The 24,141-nt window shown below is 52.6% G+C and overlaps 2 protein-coding genes across 6 annotated transcripts in view; both read left to right on the forward strand.

Moving 5' to 3' along the window:
• The window catches only part of LOC120455286 (microtubule-associated protein futsch), a 53,595-nt gene extending 35,043 nt beyond the window's left edge, over window positions 1-18,552 (forward strand). For all 3 annotated transcript variants that reach the window (XM_039641322.2, XM_039641324.2, XM_039641323.2), the window contains 6 exons: window positions 2,499-2,671; window positions 2,730-2,952; window positions 3,009-3,167; window positions 3,229-16,814; window positions 16,893-18,306; window positions 18,373-18,552. In XM_039641322.2, coding sequence (XP_039497256.1) covers window positions 2,499-2,671; window positions 2,730-2,952; window positions 3,009-3,167; window positions 3,229-16,814; window positions 16,893-18,306; window positions 18,373-18,542 — 15,725 coding nt within the window. In that variant the 3' untranslated portion in view covers window positions 18,543-18,552. The remainder of the gene's footprint in view (window positions 1-2,498; window positions 2,672-2,729; window positions 2,953-3,008; window positions 3,168-3,228; window positions 16,815-16,892; window positions 18,307-18,372) is intronic.
• Window positions 18,553-22,019: 3,467 nt separating this feature from the next.
• On the forward strand, window positions 22,020-23,937 carry LOC120455288 (putative gustatory receptor 2a). Of its 3 annotated transcripts, XM_039641329.2 has the most exons (5): window positions 22,020-22,308; window positions 22,377-23,422; window positions 23,493-23,561; window positions 23,616-23,705; window positions 23,755-23,937. In XM_039641329.2, the coding sequence occupies exons 2-5, from the start codon at window positions 22,427-22,429 to the stop codon at window positions 23,842-23,844; spliced, it is 1,245 nt and encodes a 414-aa protein (XP_039497263.1). In that variant the 5' UTR covers window positions 22,020-22,308; window positions 22,377-22,426; the 3' UTR covers window positions 23,845-23,937. The 3 variants fall into 3 exon arrangements, with proteins under 3 accessions (XP_039497263.1, XP_039497261.1, XP_039497262.1); XM_039641327.1 differs by having other exon boundaries at window positions 22,038-22,308; window positions 23,493-23,705; XM_039641328.1 differs by having other exon boundaries at window positions 22,038-23,422; window positions 23,493-23,705.
• The last annotated feature ends 204 nt before the right edge of the window (window positions 23,938-24,141 follow it).

A 24,141-nucleotide genomic window follows, 5' to 3' on the forward strand; every position in this document is an offset into this window, starting at 1 on the left:
AAACACATCGCTTGACGTTTACAACATGTTATTGGTTTTGTTCAACAGGAGCTGCTCCTCTGCTCCCCTGCTCCCCTGCTCCTCCGTCCGAAGCATTTACGTAACCAGAGTAGGTTCGAGCACATTATGTGCCCTGATTAATGATGCCAGTAATGCCGATAGCTCTGCCCCAGGCGTCCATCGTTCAGTTGATACCGACAGCAATCCTCCGCTCGAAGTGCAGCCGAAACCGCTAATTAAACTATCATCACCATAATTCCCAGGGATTAGTGCGGTGGCCATTCATAAATGTGCCGTGGCCGTGCTGCCGGCTCGGGATAAGCGCAGCCAGTTGAGGCGTGTTCCCACTCGAGGGAGCTTAATGCAGGGGGTGGGGCCAGGAGGAGCTGTGGGAAATTCCCGGCTACATGTGTATGTACATAATTTATCAGCTGGCGAGGCACAAGGCACGCCATCCACTGGCCATATGCCATAAGCTACGGAACTGCCAAGTGGGGATACATTATTAATGTGGTTTTGCGGGAAACCATCGGGGCATGTTCCTCTCACTTAAAACTGGATACTTGGACATATGAATTCAAATTGTAAACTATAACTAACTATACACGAATAAGCACTTTTCCCACTGGCATTGGACTGCAAGATTTCAGTTTAATGCCAATGAGTCTCCTCATTATTTAATTTGGAAGAGTTTTCCGCGTCTTTTTCGTGGGCGTCCGAAAGAGGAGGCTGCAAAGGTCATTGGAAACTTTTTTTAACACGTGCGCATTGGCTTGACAGTAAACTTTTCCCAACTGCGGTGGATTCAAAAGTGGGCGTGACTGGGCGGTGGGGCGGAAGGAGAACCAGAAGAAGAAGAAGATGAAGGGCTGACCGGCGCCTGTAACTGTAATTACTTTGGAGCCAAACAAAAAGCCCAAAAATAAAAAAGGGCAGCGAAATCATAAAACACAAAAAGTTTCCGACTGCTGCTGTTATGCAAATTTTTTCCCATTTCCCCCTTTGTTTTGGAAAAAGTTCGTAACTCTGGCCACGACTAGTGCCCAAAGCCGGTTGCAGCTATTACCGGTTAATCTGGTGCCATGTTGCCACTTTGGCTCGAGGTGCGGCTAGCATCCTGCCCAGCTATGCTGGCTCCCCCCATCGCCACTCGGTATTATTTGGCATTTGGCCAGTGCCAGACTGACCACTCACTGCAACTTTGCATCCTGGCCGGCTAAAGTGGAGCACTCCCTGGCTGACAAACCGATCTCCGCCGCCGATGTCCAACTTTCAAGTGGCCTCTTTCAAGGCACCACTGCCTTTCTTAGTATTCTTTCGCAGTGTTTCAACTAAAAGCTCTTCCGTAGCAGCAGATTAACTAATGAATTCTGTGTGGAAAAGGGCGAACGCTTGAAAGATAGAAGGTACAAAAGGGCAAGGACCAAGATCTGCTTTTCCAGACTCCTACGATTATGTCCTCGACATGGGACAGCGACGAGCAGCAGAGGTGGAACAGTGGCAGAAACCTGTAGACCTGCGGTAGAGGGCTACCTGAGTTGGCCAAATTGCGTATACGCACGGAATGCCCAGTCACTGCGTTCTCATCTCGGCGCGTAGGACAGAAGCCGTGGGAGAGCGCAGGAATCCGGGTGGCAGGGTTCGGTTCATAGGGAGAGCAAGGGGATACACATGCCACGAGGCCAACAGCTGGCCATAGCGAAGCCATAGAAGCCAGCCGACAACCGTCCACCGATGCTCTTGTCTTGTATTTTTTACGCGTACGTGGGCACGCTTGACCACTGCTGCTCCCGGGGGGGAGGTGGTAGTGGTGCACCCATCCATCCACTTATCCGCCCACGTCCACCCTGCAGTTGGCTTGTCAACGACTATTTGGTGCGGAAAGTGCGTAAATTATTTACGCATATGCATACATACATATTATGTATGCGTCGGACGAGGGCGACCCAAAAACCTCATCACAGCCCTCATCTGCGCCGTCATCATTATTGCCGTCGTCGTTACCGCGATGCGGGCGGGGGTGGCCAAGGTCGCCGGCAAGGTCGCTCCCACGTGCGCAGAGGGCTTAATTAAAGCATTAAAATTAAAGATTCATTAAATAATTTCTAGTCGTGGCAACTGCGCCCCGGGGGACGGTGCCCTGGAAGCAGTCGAGACAATAAAGCTTGACAATTCAAACCCACTTGATGCGCCGTGCGTGCTCGAGTCCATGTCCGTGCCTGGCAGCCCAGCAGCCCAGCAGCCCAGGCATCTCTTGCATATCAGCATGCCAGCACCTCTGACCGTCCGCTTAACTATTCATTGGGGGTGTGGGGCATCATGCTCCACCTGCAGCACTGCGGACGGAGTTACTGCCTTCCCTGCCGGAAGGAGGTCAGCTCACAGAAAGGGTTGAGGCAATGTCATGGCTCTGAATGTGAGGTTGAGGCAAACGGGAAATATCCAACAAAAAAATCTGATGGCTGATGGAACAACTTTTTTCACGACTCTCCTTACAGGCGAACGACTCATCCAGTATGCCAGCGAGAATCTGGTCACGGAGGTGCTCATCCACCCGCAGTACAACACGCTAATCCAGTGCATGCGAAATCTGCTCAGCAGTTTCACCCGCCACCGGCACATCATCCACGCCGGCTACACCTTCAGTGGCAATGGTTCCTGGATATTGCAGGTAAATATGGCCCGTACCCCTTCTTTTTTTTCGGATTCTCAAGCCCATCTCTTTGCAGGACGGAACCTTCTCGGTGGCGGACTTCTCGGAGGCCTTCCAGGAGCACGACGTACAAAGGGTGATTCGGGCCTATGCGGACACCATCACCATGAACATTCACTGCGCGGACGCGGGTCTTTGGCACACGTTGCCCGAGAAGTCCTTTGCGCGCCAGTGCCGGATACGGATCAATCCCGTGGACGTCCTGGACACGAGCAGCGAGTGTATCAACGGATTCATTGGTAAGTCTGTGCCCACTATTTCCGATGCGCCTTTTATCGAGGTCGTTTTTCCGCAGATTACCTCGCGCCCATGGTGATGCCAACATCGCTGAGGGAGCTGCTTGAGACCTCGGACGTGGTGGGAAACATCCGCTTCACGCATCCAACGTTATATGTCTTCCCCGGCGGCCAGGGTGACGCGGCGCTTTTCGGAATCAACGGCTTCAACATGCTTGGTAGGAATAGCACATACATAGTATTGAGTAAATGCAACCTAATCTCCTCCTGTCCACGCAGTTGACGGCGGCTTCAACCGGAAGGCGTGCTTCTGGGACTTCGCCCGACACCTCGACCGACTGGACGCGGTGCTGATGACGCGGCTGAACAACAGCAACGTACAGGGTCTGGGTGCGGTCGTGTCGCGCAAGCGGGACGCTCACGTCTACCCCCAGATCGGGCACTTTTTCGGCAATGTACCTGACCGCAAGGGCCTGCCCAGCCCCGACGGCGATAAGGACCGCGATCCGCTTCTGATCGATCTGTTCGAGCGTGGACACGGCATCGTTAGTGACCTGAAGGCGCTGGATCTAAAGCCACAGGGCTGCTACCGCAACCAGGAGCCGGTCAACCTCTACCACAAGGTCGGCCACGGCACTCTGGACATGTATGTGATAAGCCCAGCGCGCGACTCGAAGGAAGTGAAGGAGTTCCTCCAGAAGTGGCATGCCGGCGACCAGCGGCTCTTTGCCGCCCGGGAGTCGCGCGACTTCAACTTCCCGCTGCAAAACTTGGTATCCATTTGCGCCCTGCTTGTGTGGCAACCAGCCAACCCGGACGACACTATCACTCGCATTCTCTTCCCGGGCAGCACACCCGACTTCAAAATCCAGGAGGGCCTCGAAAAGCTAAAGCATCTGGAGTTCATGAAGCACTCCACGTGCACGGCAAAGTCGATTGCCCCAGCCATTCAGACCGTGACCTCAACTCGCAAGAGCTTAAAATCGGCCATCGAAGCGACTCCAGCTCCGCCCAGCGCCAGCTACAAGTCTACGAAGTTCAGTCCGGTGGCAAGCGCCGCTCTAGCCGTCCAGCATCCGCAGCAGCAGGATAACAAAGCGAAGGAGGCTGCGGCTGCGGCAGCGGCGGCGGCTGCTGCTGCGGCGGCTACCGCAGCAACTATTGCCCGCGCCAAGGCCGACTCCATGGACACGGATGCAGAACCGGAGCACGAGGCAGACCCCGAACCTGCTGACACTGGGGACGAGGCTGCTCCGACAGAGCAGGAGCCTGAGGCGGAGACTGAACCCGAACCGGAGCATGAACCCGAAGCCGAGCAGGAGAAGGATGCTGGTGAGGAGAAGAAGGTGGAAGTGTTAATCATGAAGCCCCAGCAGGCGACACCACCAGTAGCAGTCCCAGCATCTGGCAAAGATGCAGTAGATGCAACTCCAGCCGATGTGACGCCCACCGGCAAACTGAGCAAAGCGTCAGCCAAGGGTAAGGCGGACAAGCCGCGGGCTGAGGTTAAGCCGGTGGTACGCTCCCGCATCGACACCAAGCCCCCCAAGTCCATGGACCGGAAACTGGCCAAACGGGATGAGAAAAAGAGCTCGCCCACAGCTACGCCGGCCGCCCGGGCACCCGTAGCCCGAGATGCCAAGCCTAAAGTGCTGAGCCGCCCAGCAACCAAGTCCAGTCCCAGCAGCACTCCTGCTAAGAGTGCCAAGGAGGCCAACAACCGGAAAGTGCTCGAGTCCAAGCAGCAGGCGGCTCGAGTGCAGGCCACCAGCACCGTCTCTAGGCGGGTTACCAGCACGGCCAGTGAAAGGCGTGTCCAACAGCAGACGGAAGCCAAGACAGCGGCGACTGGGGCCACCCAAGCGACCCAGAGGAAACCAATCTCAAGGAGACCTCGTGGCGTTTCACCCTCGAAGCGGGCACCAGCACCCGGAAGTCCGGTGAAGCAGGCGAAGCCGAAGGCGGCAGACTTGAAAAAGGCACGTCTGGACAAGGGGGGCACCACCGACTCCAGTCTGGTGTCCACCCCCTCCGCAGATGAAGCCACGGCTGCCAAGAAGCTGCAAGACCTAACCGCATCCCAGGAACTCGACGCAGAGAAGCAGCGTGAACTGGACGACCTTAAGGAGGAGCAGGAGGTGGTACGGGAGATAGAAGCTGTGTTTAGTCGTGATGAAATGAAGCGCCAGCAGCACCAACAGATTAAGGCCGAGCTCCGAGAAATGCCTGCCGAGGGAACCGGCGACGGTGAAGATGAGCCTGATGAAGAGGAGGAGTATCTGATCATCGAAAAGGAGGAGGTCGAGCAGTACACCGAAGACTCAATCGTGGAACAGGAAAGCAGCATGACCAAGGAGGAGGAGATCCAAAAGCACCAGCGCGACTCGCAGGAATCAGAGAAGAAGCGCAAGAAGAGCGCCGAAGAGGAGATCGAGGCGGCCATTGCCAAGGTGGAAGCCGCTGAGCGTAAGGCGCGACTTGAGGGTGCCTCTGCCCGGCAGGATGAGTCGGAACTGAACGTAGATCAGGAGCAGAGCAAGATAAAGGCCGAGGTGCAGGATATCATTGCCACTGCCAAGGATATTGCCAAGTCACGCACCGAGGAGCAGTTGGCCAAGCCCGGAGAAGAGGAGCTCTCATCGCCAACTCCCGAAGAGAAGCTAAGCAAAAAGACTTCGGATACAAAGGACGACCAAGTCGGAGCCCCAGTCGACGTTCTACCCGTCAATCTTCAAGAAAGCCTACCCGAAGAGAAGTTTTCGGCTACCATTGAGTCGGGGGCCACCACTGCTCCTACACTACCAGAGGATGAGCGCATTCCGCTGGATCAGATAAAGGAGGACCTCGTGATCGAGGAGAAATATGTGAAGGAAGAGACCAAGGAAACGGAGGCCATCGTGGTGGCCGCCGTACAGACTCTTCCCGAAGCAACTCCCCTGGCAATCGATGCCATCCTAGCCGCAGCCACCAAGGATGCCCCCAAAGACGCCAAGGCCGAGGTTTTAGGTGAGCTGCCCGACTCAGGCGAAAGGGTGCTGCCCATGAAGATGACATTTGAGGCCCAGCAGAACCTTCTCCGCGACGTCATTAAAACGCCTGATGAAGTTGCAGATCTACCCGTCCATGAGGAAGCCGATCTTGGGCTATACGAGAAGGACAGCCAGGACGCCGGCGCCAAAAGTATCTCCCATAAGGAGGAGTCCGCAAAGGAAGAAAAGGAGACCGACGACGAAAAGGAGAACAAGGTAGGAGATACGGAATTGGAGGATGAGCCGGAAAGGGTGGACATCTCTCACGTACTGCTCAAAAAGTCAGTGCAGGAAGTGGCCGACAAAGTGGAGGTCATTCAAACTACAGTGGAGAAAAAGCTGGAGGAGAAGGTGACCCTGGAAGCCGAGAAGATTGTGGAGGCGACTATAGCCATGACGCAAGAAAGCCAGGCAGAGCAGGAAAAGGATATAGAAGAGCGGGAACAAAAACTTGAGTCTGGAATTATTACCGAGAAGGAGGCCAAAAAGTCGGCCAGCACTCCCGAGGAAAAAGAAACCAGCGACATTACTTCCGAAGATGAGCTTCCAGCCCACCTGGCGGAACCAACCACAGTGCCACCCAAATCAGCCAAAGAACACGAAGACACCGGCTCCATTGACAGCCCCCCCACCATTGAGGAGGCCATTGAGATTGAGGTGCAAGCCAAGCAAGAAGCCCAAAAACCAGAGCCAGCTCCGGAGGAGAGTACCAAGGCGGAAAAGTCACCACTTGCCTCAAAGGAGACCTCCCGACCTGAATCTGCGACAGAAGGCTTTAAGGAAGACTTTGAGCAGCCGGAATCCAAGAAGTCCCCAGAGCCCTCCCGACCCGAATCCGAGGCAAAGGATACCAAGTCTCCACTCGCCTCAAAAGAAGTTTCTCGACCGGGATCTGTTGCGGAAAGCATTAAGGATGAAGCAGGAAAATCAGAGAGCCGACGAGAATCACTTGCCAAAACTCCTAAGGATGAAAGTTCTCTTGATAAAGCACAAGAACAGGAAAGTCGTCGCGAATCTCTTGCGGAAAGCATCAAGCCAGAAAGTGCGAAAGATGAAAAGTCTGCCGTGGCCTCGAAGGAAGCCTCCAGACCAGAATCTGTTACAGAAAGCGTTAACGTCGAGGCAGACAAGTCAAAGGAGCCGTCCCGCCGCGAATCTATCGCAGAAAGCTTAAAGGCCGAAAGTACGAGAGATGAAAAATCCGCTCCACCCTCTAAGGAAGCTTCGCGGCCAGGATCAGTGGTAGAAAGTGTTAAAGATGAGACTGAAAAGTCGAAGGAACCATCGCGACGGGAGTCAGTAGCTGAAAGTGCCAAAGCCGCTATTGAATCCAGAGAAGTCTCGAGACCCGAATCGGTTATTGAAAGCATGAAAGACGAATCTGAGAAGCCCGGAAGTCATCGTGATTCCCCCCTTGCCTCAAAGGAGGCTTCCCGGCCAGAATCAGTAGTGGAAAGCGTCAAAGATGAACCAATTAAATCCACAGAAGAGCTTCGTCGTGAGTCGATGGCAGAAAGCGTCAAAACAGATAGTACAAAGGAGGAAAAGTCCCCACTTGCATCCAAGGATATATCGCGACCAGACTCGGCTGCGGAAAACGTGTTGAATGCATTACAAAAATCAGCAGAGCGGTCGCAGCCAGAATCCGCAACAGCCTCTAGGGATGTCTCCAGGCCGGAATCAGTAGCGGAAAGTGAAAAGGAGGACACTGACAAACCCGAATCAGTTGTGGAAAGCGTTAGGCCTTCAGAGGTTATCTCCAAGCCAGAAGATAGCGCAAAGCCTGAGAGCCGTCGTGAGTCCTCTACTGAAAGCGTTCTTCCAGGCAGTACCAAGGACTCCAAGGAACCATCCCGACCAGAATCCAAAGTAGAAAGCGTCAAAGATGAAGCTGAAGTATTGAAGAGTCCGTCTCAACGAGGATCAGTGGCAGAATCGCAGCCATCAAAGGAAGCGTCTAGGCCAGAATCCGCTGTGGGTAGTTTGAAAGATGAGGGTATGTCCAAGGAGCCTTCTCGACGTGAGTCGGTCGCGGAAAGCGTAAAAGATGAAGCTGCCAAGTCCTTGGAGGCCTCTCGTCCCGCTTCCGTTGCAGAAAGTGCCAAGGATGGGGCTGATGATCTAAAGGAACAGTCTAGACCCGAATCAATGACTCCAAGCATTAAAGCGGAAAGTATTAAAGATGAAAAATCACCTTTGGCGTCCAAGGAAGCTTCTAGACCAACTTCCGTTGCAGACAGTGTTAAGGATGAAGCTGTGAAGTCCAGGGAAGAATCAAGGCGAGAGTCGACTGCCGAAAAATCACCTCTGGCCTCCAAGGAAGCTTCCAGACCAGCATCTGTCGCAGAAAGTAGTAAGGATGCAGCTGAGAAGTCCAAGGAAGAATCAAGACGAGAGTCAGTGGCCGACAAGTCACCTCTGGCCTCCAAGGAAGCTTCCAGACCAGCGTCCGTTGCAGAAAGTGTTAAGGATGAAGCTGAGAAGTCCAAGGAAGAATCTAGGAGAGAGTCGACAGCCGACAAATCACCTCTGGCCTCCAAGGAAGCTTCCAGACCAGCTTCCGTTGCTGAAAGTGTTAAGGATGAAGCTGAGAAGTCCAAGGAAGAATCAAGGCGAGAGTCGATTGCCGAAAAATCACCTTTGGCCTCCAAGGAAGCTTCCAGACCAGCATCTGTCGCAGAAAGTAGTAAGGATGCAGCTGAGAAGTCCAAGGAAGAATCAAGACGAGAGTCAGTGGCCGACAAGTCACCTCTGGCCTCCAAGGAAGCTTCCAGACCAGCGTCCGTTGCAGAAAGTGTTAAGGATGAAGCTGAGAAGTCCAAGGAAGAATCTAGGAGAGAGTCGATTGTCGAAAAATCAGCGTTGACCTCTAAGGAAGCTTCCAGACCAGCTTCTGTCGCAGAAAGTAGTAAGGATGAAGCTGAGAAGTCCAAGGAAGAATCAAGACGAGAGTCAGTGGCCGACAAGTCACCTCTGGCCTCCAAGGAAGCTTCCAGACCAGCGTCCGTTGCAGAAAGTGTTAAGGATGAAGCTGAGAAGTCCAAGGAAGAATCTAGGAGAGAGTCGATTGTCGAAAAATCAGCGTTGACCTCTAAGGAAGCTTCCAGACCAGCTTCTGTCGCAGAAAGTAGTAAGGATGAAGCTGAGAAGTCCAAGGAAGAATCAAGACGAGAGTCAGTGGCCGACAAGTCACCTCTGGCCTCCAAGGAAGCTTCCAGACCAGCGTCCGTTGCAGAAAGTGTTAAGGATGAAGCTGAGAAGTCCAAGGAAGAATCTAGGAGAGAGTCGACAGCCGACAAATCACCTCTGGCCTCCAAGGAAGCTTCCAGACCAGCTTCCGTTGCTGAAATTGTTAAGGATGAAGCTGAGAAGTCCAAGGAAGAATCAAGGCGAGAGTCGATTGCCGAAAAATCACCTCTGGCCTCCAAGGATGCTTCCAGACCAGCGTCCGTTGCCGAAAGTGTTAAGGATGAAGCTGAGAAGTCCAAGGAAGAATCTAGGAGAGAGTCGACAGCCGACAAATCACCTCTGGCCTCCAAGGATGCTTCCAGACCAGCGTCCGTTGCCGAAAGTGTTAAGGATGAAGCTGATAAGTCCAAGGAAGAATCTAGGAGAGAGTCGATTGTCGAAAAATCAGCGTTGACCTCTAAGGAAGCTTCCAGACCAGCTTCTGTCGCAGAAAGTAGTAAGGATGAAGCTGAGAAGTCCAAGGAAGAATCAAGACGGGAGTCAGTGGCCGACAAGTCACCCCTGGCCTCCAAGGAAGCTTCCAGACCAGCGTCCGTCGCAGAAAGTGTTAAGGATGAAGCTGAGAAGTCCAAGGAGGAATCAAGACGAGAGTCAGTGGCCGACAAGTCACCTTTGGTCTCTATTGAAGCTTCCAGACCATCTTCCGTTGCCGAAAGTGTTAAGGATGAAGCTGAGAAGTCCAGGGAAGAATCAAGGCGCGAGTCGACGGCCGAAAGCGCTACAGCGGAGAGTATCAAGGGTGATCCATCTCCTCTGGCTTCGAAAGAAGCGTCAAGACCCGATTCTGTTGTGGAAAGCGTTAAGGACGATGTTGAGAAGCCAAAAAGTCGACGCGAATCTGTTGCAGAGATTGTTACACACAAAGAAGCTAAGGACGAGAAATCCCCAGAAGTTTCACGACCAGGGTCTGTGGCAGAGAGTGTTAAAGACGATCCTGTCAAATCCAAAGAACCATCCCGTCGAGAATCTGTAGCGGGAAGTGTCACAGCGGAAAGCGCTAAAGACGACAAATCTCCTTTGGCGTCCAAGGAAGCGTCAAGGCCAGAATCGGTAGTTGATAGCGTTAAGGAAAGACAGAGTGTTACACTCGAAAAAGCTGGGGATGATTTGTCTGCTGTTACTTCAGAGAAGTCTGTTTCTCGACCAGTATCTGTGGCCAGTGACCATGAAGCTGCCGTAGCTATTGGGGTTGATGCAAAGAGTTCCATCTCCCCCAAAGCTAAATCCCGTCCAGGTTCTGTTGCTGAAACTGTATCGTCACCAATTGAGGAAGCGACGCTAGAGTTCTCAGAGATTGAAGTCGTAGAAAAAGCCAGCCTAGTCCTTAGTCTACAAGCTGGCTCTGGAGGAAAACTGCAAACGGATTCCAGTCCTGTTGACGTGGCCGAGGGTGACTTTTCGCATGTTGTCGCTTCAGTTTCCACCGTCCCGCCCACACTTACAAAACCTGCGGAACTCGCAAAGATTGGCGCAGCTATAACGGTCTCGTCTCCTGTGGACGAGGCTCCAAAAACTCCATCTGCTCCAGAGCATATATCCCGTGCAGATTCACCCGCAGAATGTGCGACTGAAGAGATTGCCAGTGATGACAAATCACCACAAGCTTCGAAGGAGTCCTCAAGACCAGCGTCGGTTGCAGAAAGCAAAGATGGTGCTGATCAGCTTGCAAGTGCGGTGGATGAGCACATCGCAGAAGTAAAGGATCTTAAATCCCCGGTCGCCTCCACGGAAGCCTCTCGCCCGGCATCAGTGGGAGAGACAGCATCATCGCCCATTGAGGAAGCACCCAAAGACTTCGCGGAATTCGAGCAGGCCGAGAAAGCAGTGCTGCCTTTGACTATTGAGCTAAAGGGTAGTCTCCCCACGTTGTCGAGCCCTGTGGATGTGGCTCATGGTGACTTTCCCCAGACATCAACACCCACAAGCTCCCCAACTGCAGTCCCAGTTCAACCAGCTGAACTCTCTAAAGTCGGCATTGAGAAGACAGCGTCAAGTCCGATAGATGAGGCTCCGAAATCAGTAATTGGATCTCCGACAGAAGAGCGTCCAGAATCTCCTGCTGAAAGTGCCAAGGATGAAGCTGCCGAAAAATCAAAGGAGGCATCACGTCCACCATCTGCAGTTGGAAGCACTAAAGCGGATTCCCGGCCGGAATCGGTGTTGCAAAGCCCAAAAGACGATGTTCAAAAATCTAAGGAATCATCGCGTCCGCCATCTGTTGCAGCAAGTGTTACGGGGGAAGCCACTATGGAGGTATCCCGACCAGAATCAGTAGTAGAAAGTGTCAAGGATGAGCATGAAGAGACGGAGAGCCGTCGAGAGTCAGTTGCTAAAGTGGAAAGCGCTAGTCAGGAGAGTCATAAAGATGAGAAGTCAACCGTAGCATCGAAAGACGCCTCTCGAAGAGAATCTGTCGTGGAATCCCTTAAAGATGATGCTGAGAAGTCTGAAAGCCGTCCAGAATCGGTCATCGACAGTGCAAAGCCAGTCCCCAAGGAATCGACATCCCAACTGGACTCAAAGGATGTGTCTCGTCCAGGCTCAGTGGTAGGAAGCGTTACAGCTGAAGCTGAGAAATCTGAACAGCAATCCCGTCGGGAGTCTGCAGCGGAAAGCGTCAAAGCAGATGGGAAATCTCAAGAGGCATCCCGACCAGCCTCCGTCGAGGAACTTCTGAAAGACGATGAGTTAAAACAGGAAAGCAGGCGGGAATCGATTGCAGGCAGCCTTAAAGCAACGAGTACCAAGGACGATGAGTCTCCAATGGCCTCCAAAGAAGTTTCACGGCCGGAGTCGGTTGTAGAAAGCATTAAGGATGAAAAGGACAAACCCGATAGCCGTCGTGAATCCCTTTCCGAAAACGTTAAGCCAGACAGCTCCAAGGATGAAAAATCTCCCCTTGGCTCCAAGGACGCCTCCAGGCCGGGATCCGTTGCCGATAGTGATAAGGATAAAGCTGAAAAATCCAAAGAGCCATCCCGACCAGAATCCGTCGCGGAGAGCATTAAGCATGAAAGTACAAAGGATGAAGAGTCTCCACTACAAGAAGAGGCCGTAAAATCCAAAGAACCTTCCCGGCGAGATTCCGTCGCAGGAAGCATCCAGGCAGAAATCGCAAAGGACGAAAAATCCCCATTGGCGTCAAAAGAGGATTCCCGCCCCGAATCCGTAGAAAGCATTAAAGATGAGAAGGCTGAAAGCCGTCGTGAATCTGTGGCGGAAAGCGTGAAGCCGGAAAGTTTAAAGGACTTAACATCAGCCCCACCCTCAAAGGAACCTTCTCGACCAGAGTCCGTTTTGGAAAGCGTCAAGGATGAAGGCGATAAGACCAAAAGTCGCCGAGATTCGGTAGCTGACAGCACAAAAGAGGAAAAGTCTCTCCTTGGATCACAAGCAGCTTCCCGACCAGGATCTGTTGCAGAGAGCGTTAAAGATGAAGCTGAGAAGTCTACTGAGCCATCACGGCCGGCATCTGTATCCGAATGCATTGCGGCTGAAACCACGCGGGATGAAAAGTCCGCTCCAGGCTCTAAGGAAGCTTCTCGGCCAGGATCAGTGGTGGAAAGTGTTAAGGATGAGACTGAAAAGTCGAAGGAACCATCGCGACGGGAGTCCGTAGCTGAAAGTGCCAAGGATTCAAAACCCGAGATTGTATCTAAGGAAGTTTCCAGACCCGAATCAGTAATTGAGAGTATTAAAGACGAGTCTGAGAAGTCCGAAAGCCGTCGTGAATCGGCTGCTGAAAGCAACAAGGCTGGAAGTGGAAAGTCTCCTCTCCCATCAGAAGAAGTTTCCCGGCCTGAATCTAAGGCAGAAAGCTTGAAAGATGTGATTGCCCCGACAAAGGAGACCTCTCGTCCCAAATCTGTTACAGAAAGCGTCAAGGATGAAAAATCCCCATTCGCATCCAAAGAAGCATCTAGACCAGCATCCGTTGCAGAAAGTGCCAAAGATCTGGCAGATGAATCCAAGGAACCATCTAGACCGGAGTCGGTGTCCCAAAACATAAAGGCGGAAAGTATTAAAGATGAAAAGTCACCTTTGGCCTCCAAGGAAGCTTCTAGACCAGGTTCTGTTGCAGAAAGTGTTAAGGATGAAGCTGAGAAGTCCAAGGAAGAATCAAGGCGAGAGTCGACGGCCGAAAAATCACCTTTGGCCTCCAAGGAAGCTTCTAGACCAGGTTCTGTTGCAGAAAGTGTTAAGGATGAAGCTGAGAAGTCCAAGGAAGAATCAAGGCGAGGGTCGACGGCCGAAAAATCACCTTTGGCCTCTAAGGATGCTTCTAGACCAGGTTCTATTGCAGAAAGTGTTAAGGATGAAGCTGAGAAGTCCAAGGAAGAATCAAGGCGAGAGTCGATTGCCGAAAAATCACCTTTGGCCTCTAAGGATGCTTCTGTTGCAGAAAGTGTTAAGGATGAAGGTGAGAAATCCAAGGAAGAATCAAGACGAGAGTCGACGGCCGAAAGCGGTAAGGCCGAGAGTATCAAGGGGGGTCAATCTCCCCTGGCTTCGAAAGAAGCGTCAAGACCCGAGTCTGTTGTGGAAAGCGCTAAGGACGAAGCTAAGACATCCCGACCCGAGTCAGTGGCCGTAAGTGCCAAGGACGAGAAATCACCGCTTCCTTCACGTCCTGAATCGGTGGCCGATAAGTCGCCAGCTGCCTCGAAGGAAGCATCTCGCCCTGCATCTGTTGCCGAAACCGCCTCATCACCCATTGAAGAAGGTCCACGATCCATTGCTGACCTCAGTCTGCCCCTTAACCTGACAGGTGAAGCTAAGGGCAAACTTCCAACTCTCTCGAGTCCCATCGATGTGGCGGAAGGAGACTTCGCTGAAGTACAAGGGGAATACTCCCCGCGGCCAGCAGCACTTTCAAAACCAGCGGAGCTTTCGCAATCGGATACTGCGCATACAGCCTCCTCTCCCGTGGACGAGGCTTCTCCCGTTCTGGAAACCATCGGTGCGGTTGAACAGCATACAACCTCTGGAGTCGAGGTCACCAAGGAAACAGCGGAAGCAGATTTGCTTGACCTGACGGAAGCCAAATCCGAGACGGTAACCAAGCAATCGGAAACAACGTTGCTTGAATCCCTTACCTCGAAGGTGGAATTACTGGAGAGCTCGGTGAAGCAAGTTGAAGAGAAAGTCGAGACCTCAGTAAAGCAAGCAGAAACCACAGTGACCGATTCCTTGGAGCAATTGACCAAGAAGAGCAGTGAGCAGTTGACAGAGATCAAATCAGTGCTGGACTCCAGCATCAGCAACGTAACCACCTTGTTTAGCACTGCAGTGGAGACCGTTGAAAAGAAAGTGCAGGATGTGACAGAGAAAGTAATTGAGACGTCAACCGAACACGTTTCCGAGCACATCACCACTATTGGTGAAAGCTCAACGGAAACCGGCCAGGAAAAGAGCAGTCTGGATCTGGGCACATTCTCGGAGCTGCGCGAAACGCATATTACCACCGTGGGGTCCCCAGAGTTCACGGTTACGATCTGCGAGCGCGATGAGCCCGTGCTGCACGACATCAAGGAGGAGGACGAGGAGCATCGCTTCTCGCCTCCAAGCGATGGGGACAAGACAGTAATAATACCACCACAGCCGATGCGACCACTGTCACCGCGCGAGGAAGAAGTGGCCAAAATCGTTGCCGACGTGGCCAAGGTCCTTAAGTCCGACAAGGATATCACAGACATCATACCCGACTTTGACGAACGCCAGCTAGAGGAGAAACTGAAGTCAACCGCCGACACAGAGGAGGAGTCCGACAAAAGTACTCGAGACGAGAAATCCCTGGAAATCAGCGTCAAAGTAGAAATCGAGTCGGAGAAGTCATCGCCAGATCAGAAGTCCGGCCCCATTTCCATCGAGGAGAAGGACAAAATCGAGCAATCTGAAAAAGCACAATTGAGGCAGGGAATATTGGCTATAAGCCGGCCGGAGTCAGTTGCCAGCCAACCGGAGTCCGTGCCCTCGCCCTGCCCTTCAGAGTCAGCAGCCAGCCATGAACAAAAGGAGACGGAAATCCAGGCTAGGGAACAGTCATCCCCCATTCCCAGCAAGGATGAGTCTGGACGCGAGTCCGTGCTTTCCGAGAGCCATAAAGCTGAGAAGTCTTCTCGCCCCGAGTCCGTTGCCAGCCAGGTGAGCGAAAAGGACATGAAGTCATCGCGCCCAGCATCTAGCACCAGCCAATTTAGCACCAAGGACGGCGATGAGGAGACGACTGAGTCGCTACTCCACTCACTTACTACCACAGAGACAGTTGAGACCAAACAGCTGGAAGAGAAATCGAGCTTTGAGTCTGTCTCCACCTCAGTCACTAAGTCCACAGTCCTCTCCAGCCAGTCAGTTCAGTCAGTTCGCGAAGAGTCTACCAGCGACTCGTTGAGTAGCAGCCTCAAGGTGGAGGACAGCTCCCGACGCGAGTCGCTCTCCAGCTTGTTGGCCGAAAAGGGAGGAATCACTACCAGCACTAGTTTGAGGGAGGACACTAGCACCTCTGCATCTCAGCTGGAGGAGCTGCTTGTGCAGTCCGAGGAGTGCTCATCAGAGTCAATCGTTAGCGAGATTCAGACCAGCAGCGCTCAGAAGTCAACTAAGGAAACCAAGGATGCTAGGGAAACCAAAGTAACCAGCCAGTTTAGCACTAGCACCAGCACCAGCACCAGCACCACCAAAGACGACTTAAAGGAAACTGTGGCCGAGTTTCTGGCCACCGAGAAGATTGTCTCCGCCAAGGAAGCCTTCAGCACTGAAGCCACCAAGTCGGCAGACGACTGCCTGAAGAAGGCCACCGCCAGCAACGTCTCCAGCACAACCGCCTCCCAGCGAGCGCTATTCGTGGGCACGGACGAGTCACGGAGAGAGTCCCTGCTGAGCCAGGCGAGTGAGAGCCGCTTGACCCACAGTGATCCCGAAGATGAGGAGCCCGCTGACGACGTCGACGAGCGCTCCAGTGTTAAGGAGAGCCGCTCCAAGTCGATTGCCACCATCATGATGACCAGCATCTACAAACCTTCCGAGGATATTGAGCCAATTTCAAAGGTCGTCGAGGAGGAGCACGAGCACGTGGAGGAGCTGGCTCAGGAGGTCACCTCTACCAGCAAGACCACAACTCTGTTGCAGTCCAGCGGACAGAGCAGCAGCACAACCACCAGTAGCACCAGCAAGACCGGTGCCTCAAGGGTGGAGTCCATCACTCTCACTCAAATGGATCAGCAGACTAGCCAGAGTCAGGCGGAGCCTGCTGATCGCAAGACACCGCCAACGGCGCCAGTGAGTCCCGGCGTCAAGGCTTTGAGCTCGACAGGATCGGCCGGCTCTGTGATTGGAGCTGGAGCTGCAGCCGTGGCCGCTGGCGGAAAGTGCGAGTCCAGTGCCGCCAGCATCGTTTCTTCATCGGGCCCGATGTCGCCCAAGGACATCAGCGGCAAGTCCAGTCCCGGCGCCCTCACCTCGGAGAGCCAGTCAATTCCCACTCCGCTGGGTCGGGAGTCGCATACGGACACCCCGGAGTCCTCGCCAAAGCCCACATCGCCTTTCCCGCGCGTCAGCAAGGACGAGCTCAAGTCCCTGGAAATTCAGGTGAGTTGAAACAGCTTTGTGTTGGTTTTACAGGTCTGGCATTTTCTAAATATATTCTATAACCTTTAACCCGCTTAGCACCACGAGCAGGAGCACATGCTGGCGGGAGCTGCCGCTGCAGCCGGAGCTGAGTGCGAGGCTGATCTTCCCGAGCTGCACGAACTTCGTGGACTCGAGTGCACCACAGCCCTCAGCGGGAGCACCGACAAGATAATCACCACCACAATCACCACGGTGACCAAGGTAATTTCGGCGGACGGCAAGGAAATAGTGACCGAGCAAAAGACGGTGACAACCACAGACAGTTCGGAGCCCGACAGCGAAAAGGTAGTGGTGACCACCACGCGCACCACCAGCGAGAGCGAACGCGACCAGCTGCTGCCCAAAGAGGTGGCGCTGCTGCGCGGCCTGTACCGCGCCAGCACTCCGGGCAGCGAGGAGGACGAGGACCTCCTACTGGGATCCCCGCGCAGCGCCACCAGCTACGAGCTGCAGCACTCTAGCTCCGGCGTGAGTAAGCGCTCCGATCTGGACGCCGACGGTGACGAGAGCCAGGATGACATTCCTCCTCAGTATGGAAGCGAGGAGCACTCAACCGCACGCTCGATTCTTCTGCCTCGCACAGCCGACCCCATGGCCACCTCCTTCTACGGCGCCCTGCCCGACAGTTTCGACGTTGCGATCAAGCCCAGCACCGAACCAATCCCCATTCAGAGCGCGCCGTCCGGCGATAGCCAGTCGTCGGAGAGCGTGGAGAGCAGTAGCCAGACCTGGGCAGGACACAAGTTCCTCGACCAGGCGGACAAGGACTTCCAGCGAGCACTCGAGGAGCACGTACAGGCGCGCGGCGCCGAGGTCATGTCTTCCGTCACCGCCAAGTACTCGTACTCGCCCTCAAAGGCCGAGGAAATGGAACAGATCGTGAGTAGCACTGCGGAACGGCAGCGCTTCCCGCTTAGCGATGTCCAGCGGTCCCGTGTGGCGGAGAGTGGTTTTGCCACCGTTGGCAGTGTCGCCTCCCAGCAGCAGGAGAAAGGAGAGGAAGTGGAGGAAGCCGTGCCTACCACAACTGCAGCAACAGCGAGCACCACAGCCACAGCGAGTTCCACTGGAGCCCTGCCCAAGGACCGCCTCGAGGAGTGGGGCAAGCCCCTAGGTCTGCCATCGCCAGCACCACTGCCCGTAGAGGGCGGTGCTGACATTCGCACCACTCCCAAGAAGGAACGCCGTCTGGTGGCCACCAAGACGCGGCTGAACAACGAGAAGAACATGCGCAAGCGCAGCGAATCGCCCAACAAGGCCGGCAAGAAGCCAGCGCCCGTCTACGTGGACCTCACATACGTGCCGCACAACGGCAACTCCTACTACGCCCACGTGGAGTTCTTCAAGCGGGTGCGAGCCCGCTACTACGTCTTCTCCGGCACGGAACCCAGTCGCCAGGTGTATGATGCGTTGCTCGAGGCCAAACAGACATGGGAGGACAAGGAGTTGGGTGAGTAGATGCTTGTTATGTCTCCTCGAAAATGAGTTAACTTTCCAATTCTGCTGCGGCTTGCAGAGGTCACCATTATACCTACGTACGACACCGATGTGCTGGGTTATTGGGTGGCTGAAAACGAGGAGCTGCTAGCCAAGCACCGCATCGACCTCTCGCCCTCCGCGTCTCGTTGCACCATCAACCTGCAGGACCACGAGACCTCGTGCTCCGCCTACCGCCTGGAGTTCTAGGCCACGGGCTTGTTTATTGCATTCGACGATGACTAAGCCAACCCACAACGCACCCAGCCATAGAAGCAGACGAGCAGAGCACTGCCAGAGAATTGAGTCCATGTGCGGCATACAAAGTGCACGGACTCGAGCTCTGACACGACAAGAACCAGGACTAGGACTAGGACCAGCACGACGACGACCACAGCAGAGGACAAGGATTGGGATGGAGATCAGAATCAGAATGGGAATGACAATTCAGACAATTCAATTGGCCAAGTTTCGTGGGCAGAAGCCGCAGAAAACGGAAATGAGCCGGACGTTGGCTGATATGGCGGAGTTAGGGTCACGCGAATGACTCCTTTTTGTTTACCAATGCCGCCTATTGAGCTTTCGACGACTTGTTTCGGCCGACCAAAAGCTACGTAATTAATTGATATTAAGTTTTAAAAATTAATTACCTAAAATGCATTGCAACCGATCCTCAGTGGTTTAGTCGAGGAGAAGCCATTTACGTCGCTTTCATTGCATAACGTCAAGCTACCTTGCCTAGTAATCCAAAGATCAAAATAATTTTCAAAACCGCATAGCTAAAATATACAAAGGAGAAACGAAAAGGCGAGAAGAAAAGAAGAAAAAGAAAAAGAAGGCAAACAAAATACGAAGAAAAGACACACTCTATGTATACATAGAGAACTTAATATTCATGTTTAATATATGTATTAGTCGGAACTTTTACGAACCCTCGTATGGTCTCCCATACCAGAGGTATTCGAATTTTAAAGCTAGCATTAGCTAATTGAACGTGTATAACCCGTAAAGTCAGAGCTCCTTAGCCGTAGGATTATAAGCGATCATAATACAGAACGAAGATCGGAGACGGAGTCACTACCTTCGCCGCCCTTCGGACTAAACTGAATCAAACGTTAGGGCTAACAAGTGAGTGCAACAAAAATGTTCGATTTACCCTTCACCGAAGCAAATCCCGTATCTAAAATCCAGTATCCGAGATTTGGTTAAGTAATTCCAGATCCAATTCTTTTCGTAGTCCATTCTCACCGCTTGGTTTCGTATGTTTTTCGTTGCATTTCGTTCCTTTGTTTCAGCAGGCAGCCGCAGAAAGACTTATAACCCAATATGCTATAGCGACCGATATACGTACACCTCCACTCCCACATGGGGGACTATGAAGGAAGATGAGAAGGGCACTGCATTGGGCATTGGGAAGTGGATTGGCGAGGTGATGCAGTTAGGAAACCAAAAGTCCTACAGGATACACGCCATTGCCGGAAGATCAAGGAAGCAGGAAAGGTGATCGAAGTATTGGACAAAGACGACGACGACGACGACGACAGAGTCAATGCTGATGTTACTATGTAAGGATCCGAGTGATCTGAGTGGGCTTAGCTGGTATGGGGATAGGAATAGGACTAGAACTGGGCTTGTGATGGGGCGGGAGTCTAAGGTTGGGTGGGTTGGGATTCGGGTTGGGGTTGAGTGGTTTAGGGATAGAGGGGTTGAATGAGGGGGCAGTGAAACAGCTATTGTGAGAATATAACGAGAATGAGCAGAGAGTCATAACTAAATACGATACGATAAATATGAAGTACACAAAGTGAATGAAGGTTATTTTTCTATATTTTTTTTACTTTTCATAGTCATAGAATAACAAATTTGCAACAAACAAACAAACAAACAAACAAGATAAATATGCAGCAAGACGCGAACCAGGCACACAGGCAATTTTAATCAATGTAACCAGTAACAAGTAACAAGTAACCAGTAACCAGTAAACAAGAAACATGAAACATGAAATAAGAAACAAGAAACAAACGGAACAAGCAATTCGAGGCCACAGCAAAACAGTCCAAAAAAGAGCCAGTTACAATTATAAATTAAAGACTCGAGTGGTCGATGCCCCACTCGAGACAGACTTTTTAGGCTACGCGTATATTTTTGAGTTGCTTTTTATATACAACAGCAACAGATCTGGGAGGAGCTGCGGCCTGCGGATTAACTTTCTGCATGCCACATGCCACATGCAACATGCAACATGCAACAGGCAGACCGCAGCAGACAACAGTCAACTGGCAACCGTCCAGTCTACACCGTTTGATAGCAACCAGCGAAATTTAAGCAAAATTATACACAGTAGGGCTAAGAGGGGCGGGCACACTGGTGAGGGACTAGGGAGGATCCCCATCACGACGAGGATCCCCATTAGCGCTCCCGTCCGACCAGCACTCGCGGTCGGTATATATAATAGATCGTATAGACCGATCGGGCGACTTTCGATTATTGGGTAGCATTGCAGTCTCCGCTTCGAGGATTTTAAATTTATAACCGAGAAAAACAAAAGACGACGTTTATTAAACATTAATTACTTTCCAAATTCGTGCGCTTAGCGAGCAAAACCAAAACAAAAACCAAAAGCAAAACCAAATCCAAACCGAAGAAGGTGAAGATAAAGAATACTCACACATGAACTATATACACTATATATGAATATATAAGAATATATATGTACTTGAGCGTATTGATGTTGCTTAACAAGAAAAACCAAAAAAAAAAAGAACTCTTCTCCCAGCCAGAAGACATTTTTTGCCTTTCACGAAACGAATTTCCCCTAAGATACGAAAATATGAAAACTTGTTACCTTTGCCCCCGTTTGTTTGCGACATGAGTTTCGTTGAAATCAGGTCAGATCAGATCAGATCGACTACACACTTTACACTATACACCACACACTATACACTATACACTATACTGTACCCCCACACACACACACACACAACAGTACACACAACAGTACACACAACGCCACACGCACATGTATCCATTGCCTTATATCCAGAGAACAAACAGATATCTGCATCATACCTTATATTAGTCTAAGAATCAAGTTCGATATGTATGACCTATGAGAGTTTGTTTGTTGAATTTGCTTTTACTTTTTAGCAGCTTCGATTTAAATCAAATATACATACTAAATGCACACACCCCCGCACACACACACACACACACACACACACACACACACTGCTGGTGTGGTGTGATGTGTGTGGGCCCGTGTGTGCTCTATATAATCATTAGTACAGCAAGTGCATGCAGAAAGTAAGATTGTTACAAACAAGAGCCCAGCCGAGGTATCGCTTACTGGCGGATGAAGTGGTCATATGCCTGGCCAGACCAGGAAATGAGGAGGAGTCGGCAGGAGACAGGGATGAGCGAGCCAGCACAAAGATCTGAAAATGGGCAGAGGTTACCGCGAAGAAATATATATGTATTACATTTTACGAAACGTCAAGCTTATCTCAAGAACTATTTCCAAAACAAAATCTGAAATTATAATAAACGTATTTATGTGAAGCCCGGGTGTGTATTGCCTTCTTAGATTCCCAGGACACCGCCATGCCAGGTGAGTTACCAGTGCCCAGTGCCCAGAGCCCAGAGCCCAGGTCTCCGTCTTCGTCTCCAAGTCCTTGCTTGCGGAGAAAACCCACCTCGGATTGCTTGATTGATGACCTGACCATTAAGCTAATGGCTTAATTGATCATGATGGATGACCACCACTGGGAGAGTTCCTTTCGGCAGGAACTCGTCAACGCGCAGTCGTCTGCGGTCGGTGGCTGGCTTAACTTGGTCCCGAAATACCAAGACATAATTTCTCATAGAAAAGTTGTATCCTTCTCCGCTGCGAGTTTCCAAATCCCAAAGCGCAGCAGGGTCGCATGGAGCACTGATAGCCGAAACAGAAAAGTTCCATCCCACGATAAGCCGAATCTAGGTACGGATGGGGGATGGGGCACTCGATTAGCGGAACAGCGAAGTGATAAGGTAATCTAATTGATCTAGCCTCCGCCCCACATAGCGAAACCCGGCCGAAACCCCGCAGCAGATAGCGGATGGAATTCGGCATGGACACGCTGAGAGCTCTGGAGCCGCTGCACCGCGTCTGCCAAGTGTGCAACCTGTGGCCCTGGCGCCTCGCACCCCCGCCCGACTCGGAGGGCATCCTGCTCCGGAGATCGCGCTGGCTGGAGCTGTACGGCTGGACCGTGCTGATGGCGGCCACCGGCTTTACCGCCTACGGCCTCTTCCAGGAGAGCAGCGTGCAGGAGGAGCCGGACGCGGAGTCCACCATCTCGAGCATAGGTCACACGGTGGACTTCATTCAGTTGGTGGGCATGCGGGTGGCTCATCTGGCCGCCGTGCTGGAGGCCCTGTGGCAGCGGCAAGCGCAACGAAGCTTCTTCGCCGAGCTGGGCGAGATCGATCGTCTGCTGTCCAAGGCCCTGAGGGTGGACGTGGAGGCTATGCGGCTCCAAATGCGTCGGCAGACGTCGCGCCGAGCTGTGTGGATCCTGTGGGGCTATGCGGTTAGCCAACTGCTCATCCTGGGCGCCAAGCTGCTCGCCCGGGGCGACAGGTTCCCCATCTACTGGATCAGCTACTTGCTGCCACTGCTGGTGTGCGGTCTGCGCTACTTTCAGATTTTCAACGCCACTCAGCTCGTGCGCCAGCGCCTGGATGTGCTCCTGGTGGCCTTGCAGCAGCTCCAGCTGCATCGGAAGGGGCCCGCCGTGGACACTGTGCTGGAGGCGCAGGACGACCTGGAAGAAGCGGCCATGGATCGACTGATCGCTGTCAGACTCGTCTACCAGCGGGTGTGGGCCCTAGTGGCCTTGCTGAACCGCTGCTACGGACTCTCCGTGTTGATGCAGGTGGGCAACGACTTTCTGGCCATCACCTCCAACTGCTACTGGATGTTCCTCAACTTTCGCCAGTCGGCGGCCTCACCCTTCGACATCCTGCAGATCGTGGCCAGCGGCGTATGGTCTGCCCCCCACCTGGGCAATGTGCTCGTCCTCTCGCTGCTTTGCGACCGAACGGCCCAGTGCGTGAGTTAACCGGAGTACCTGCCCCACCCATTTGAATCTCTAAAGGATGTTTCATTTGGCTGTTTTCCAGGCCACTCGTCTGGCCCTCTGCCTGCACCAGGTGACCGTGGACCTGCGGAACGAGAGCCACAACGCTCTGGTAGGTACCATCCGTGCGCCAGAGCAATCATTAATAATCCCCGTCCCTCTGCAGATAACGCAGTTCTCGCTGCAGCTACTCCACCAACGACTCCACTTCAGCGCCGCTGGCTTCTTCAACGTGGACTGCACTCTTCTATATACGGTAAGTGGGCACTTCGAATTGAATCCGGATAACAGCACACACTTTCCAGATCGTGGGAGCCACTACCACGTACCTGATAATTCTGATCCAGTTTCACATGAGCGAATCCACCATCGGCGGTGGATCCAACGGACAGTAGCAGCAGGAGTGGCGGCCACCTGTTGGCGCAACACTACATAATTAAAATTTACCCTTAATTGTTGTTCATTCATAATTAATAAACAAGATTCGCCTGGCGCTTAAATATAAAATCCACCCCATGTCATCAATTTATTCGGCGGATCGACAACATTTTTCCTGGGCGATTCCCGACACTTTCCCGTCTGCGGCACCAGGCGAACAGAAACAGTAGCAAGTGCCAGCTGGCAGCTCAAATTTAACTGAAACAGCTGTTTGCTTTTTCATGATGGCTGCCGCGCCCTTTTCCCCAGGCACC

The sequence above is a fragment of the Drosophila santomea genome, chromosome X (genome assembly GCF_016746245.2).
Source record: "Drosophila santomea strain STO CAGO 1482 chromosome X, Prin_Dsan_1.1, whole genome shotgun sequence".
NCBI classification, from domain to species: domain Eukaryota; kingdom Metazoa; phylum Arthropoda; class Insecta; order Diptera; family Drosophilidae; genus Drosophila; species Drosophila santomea.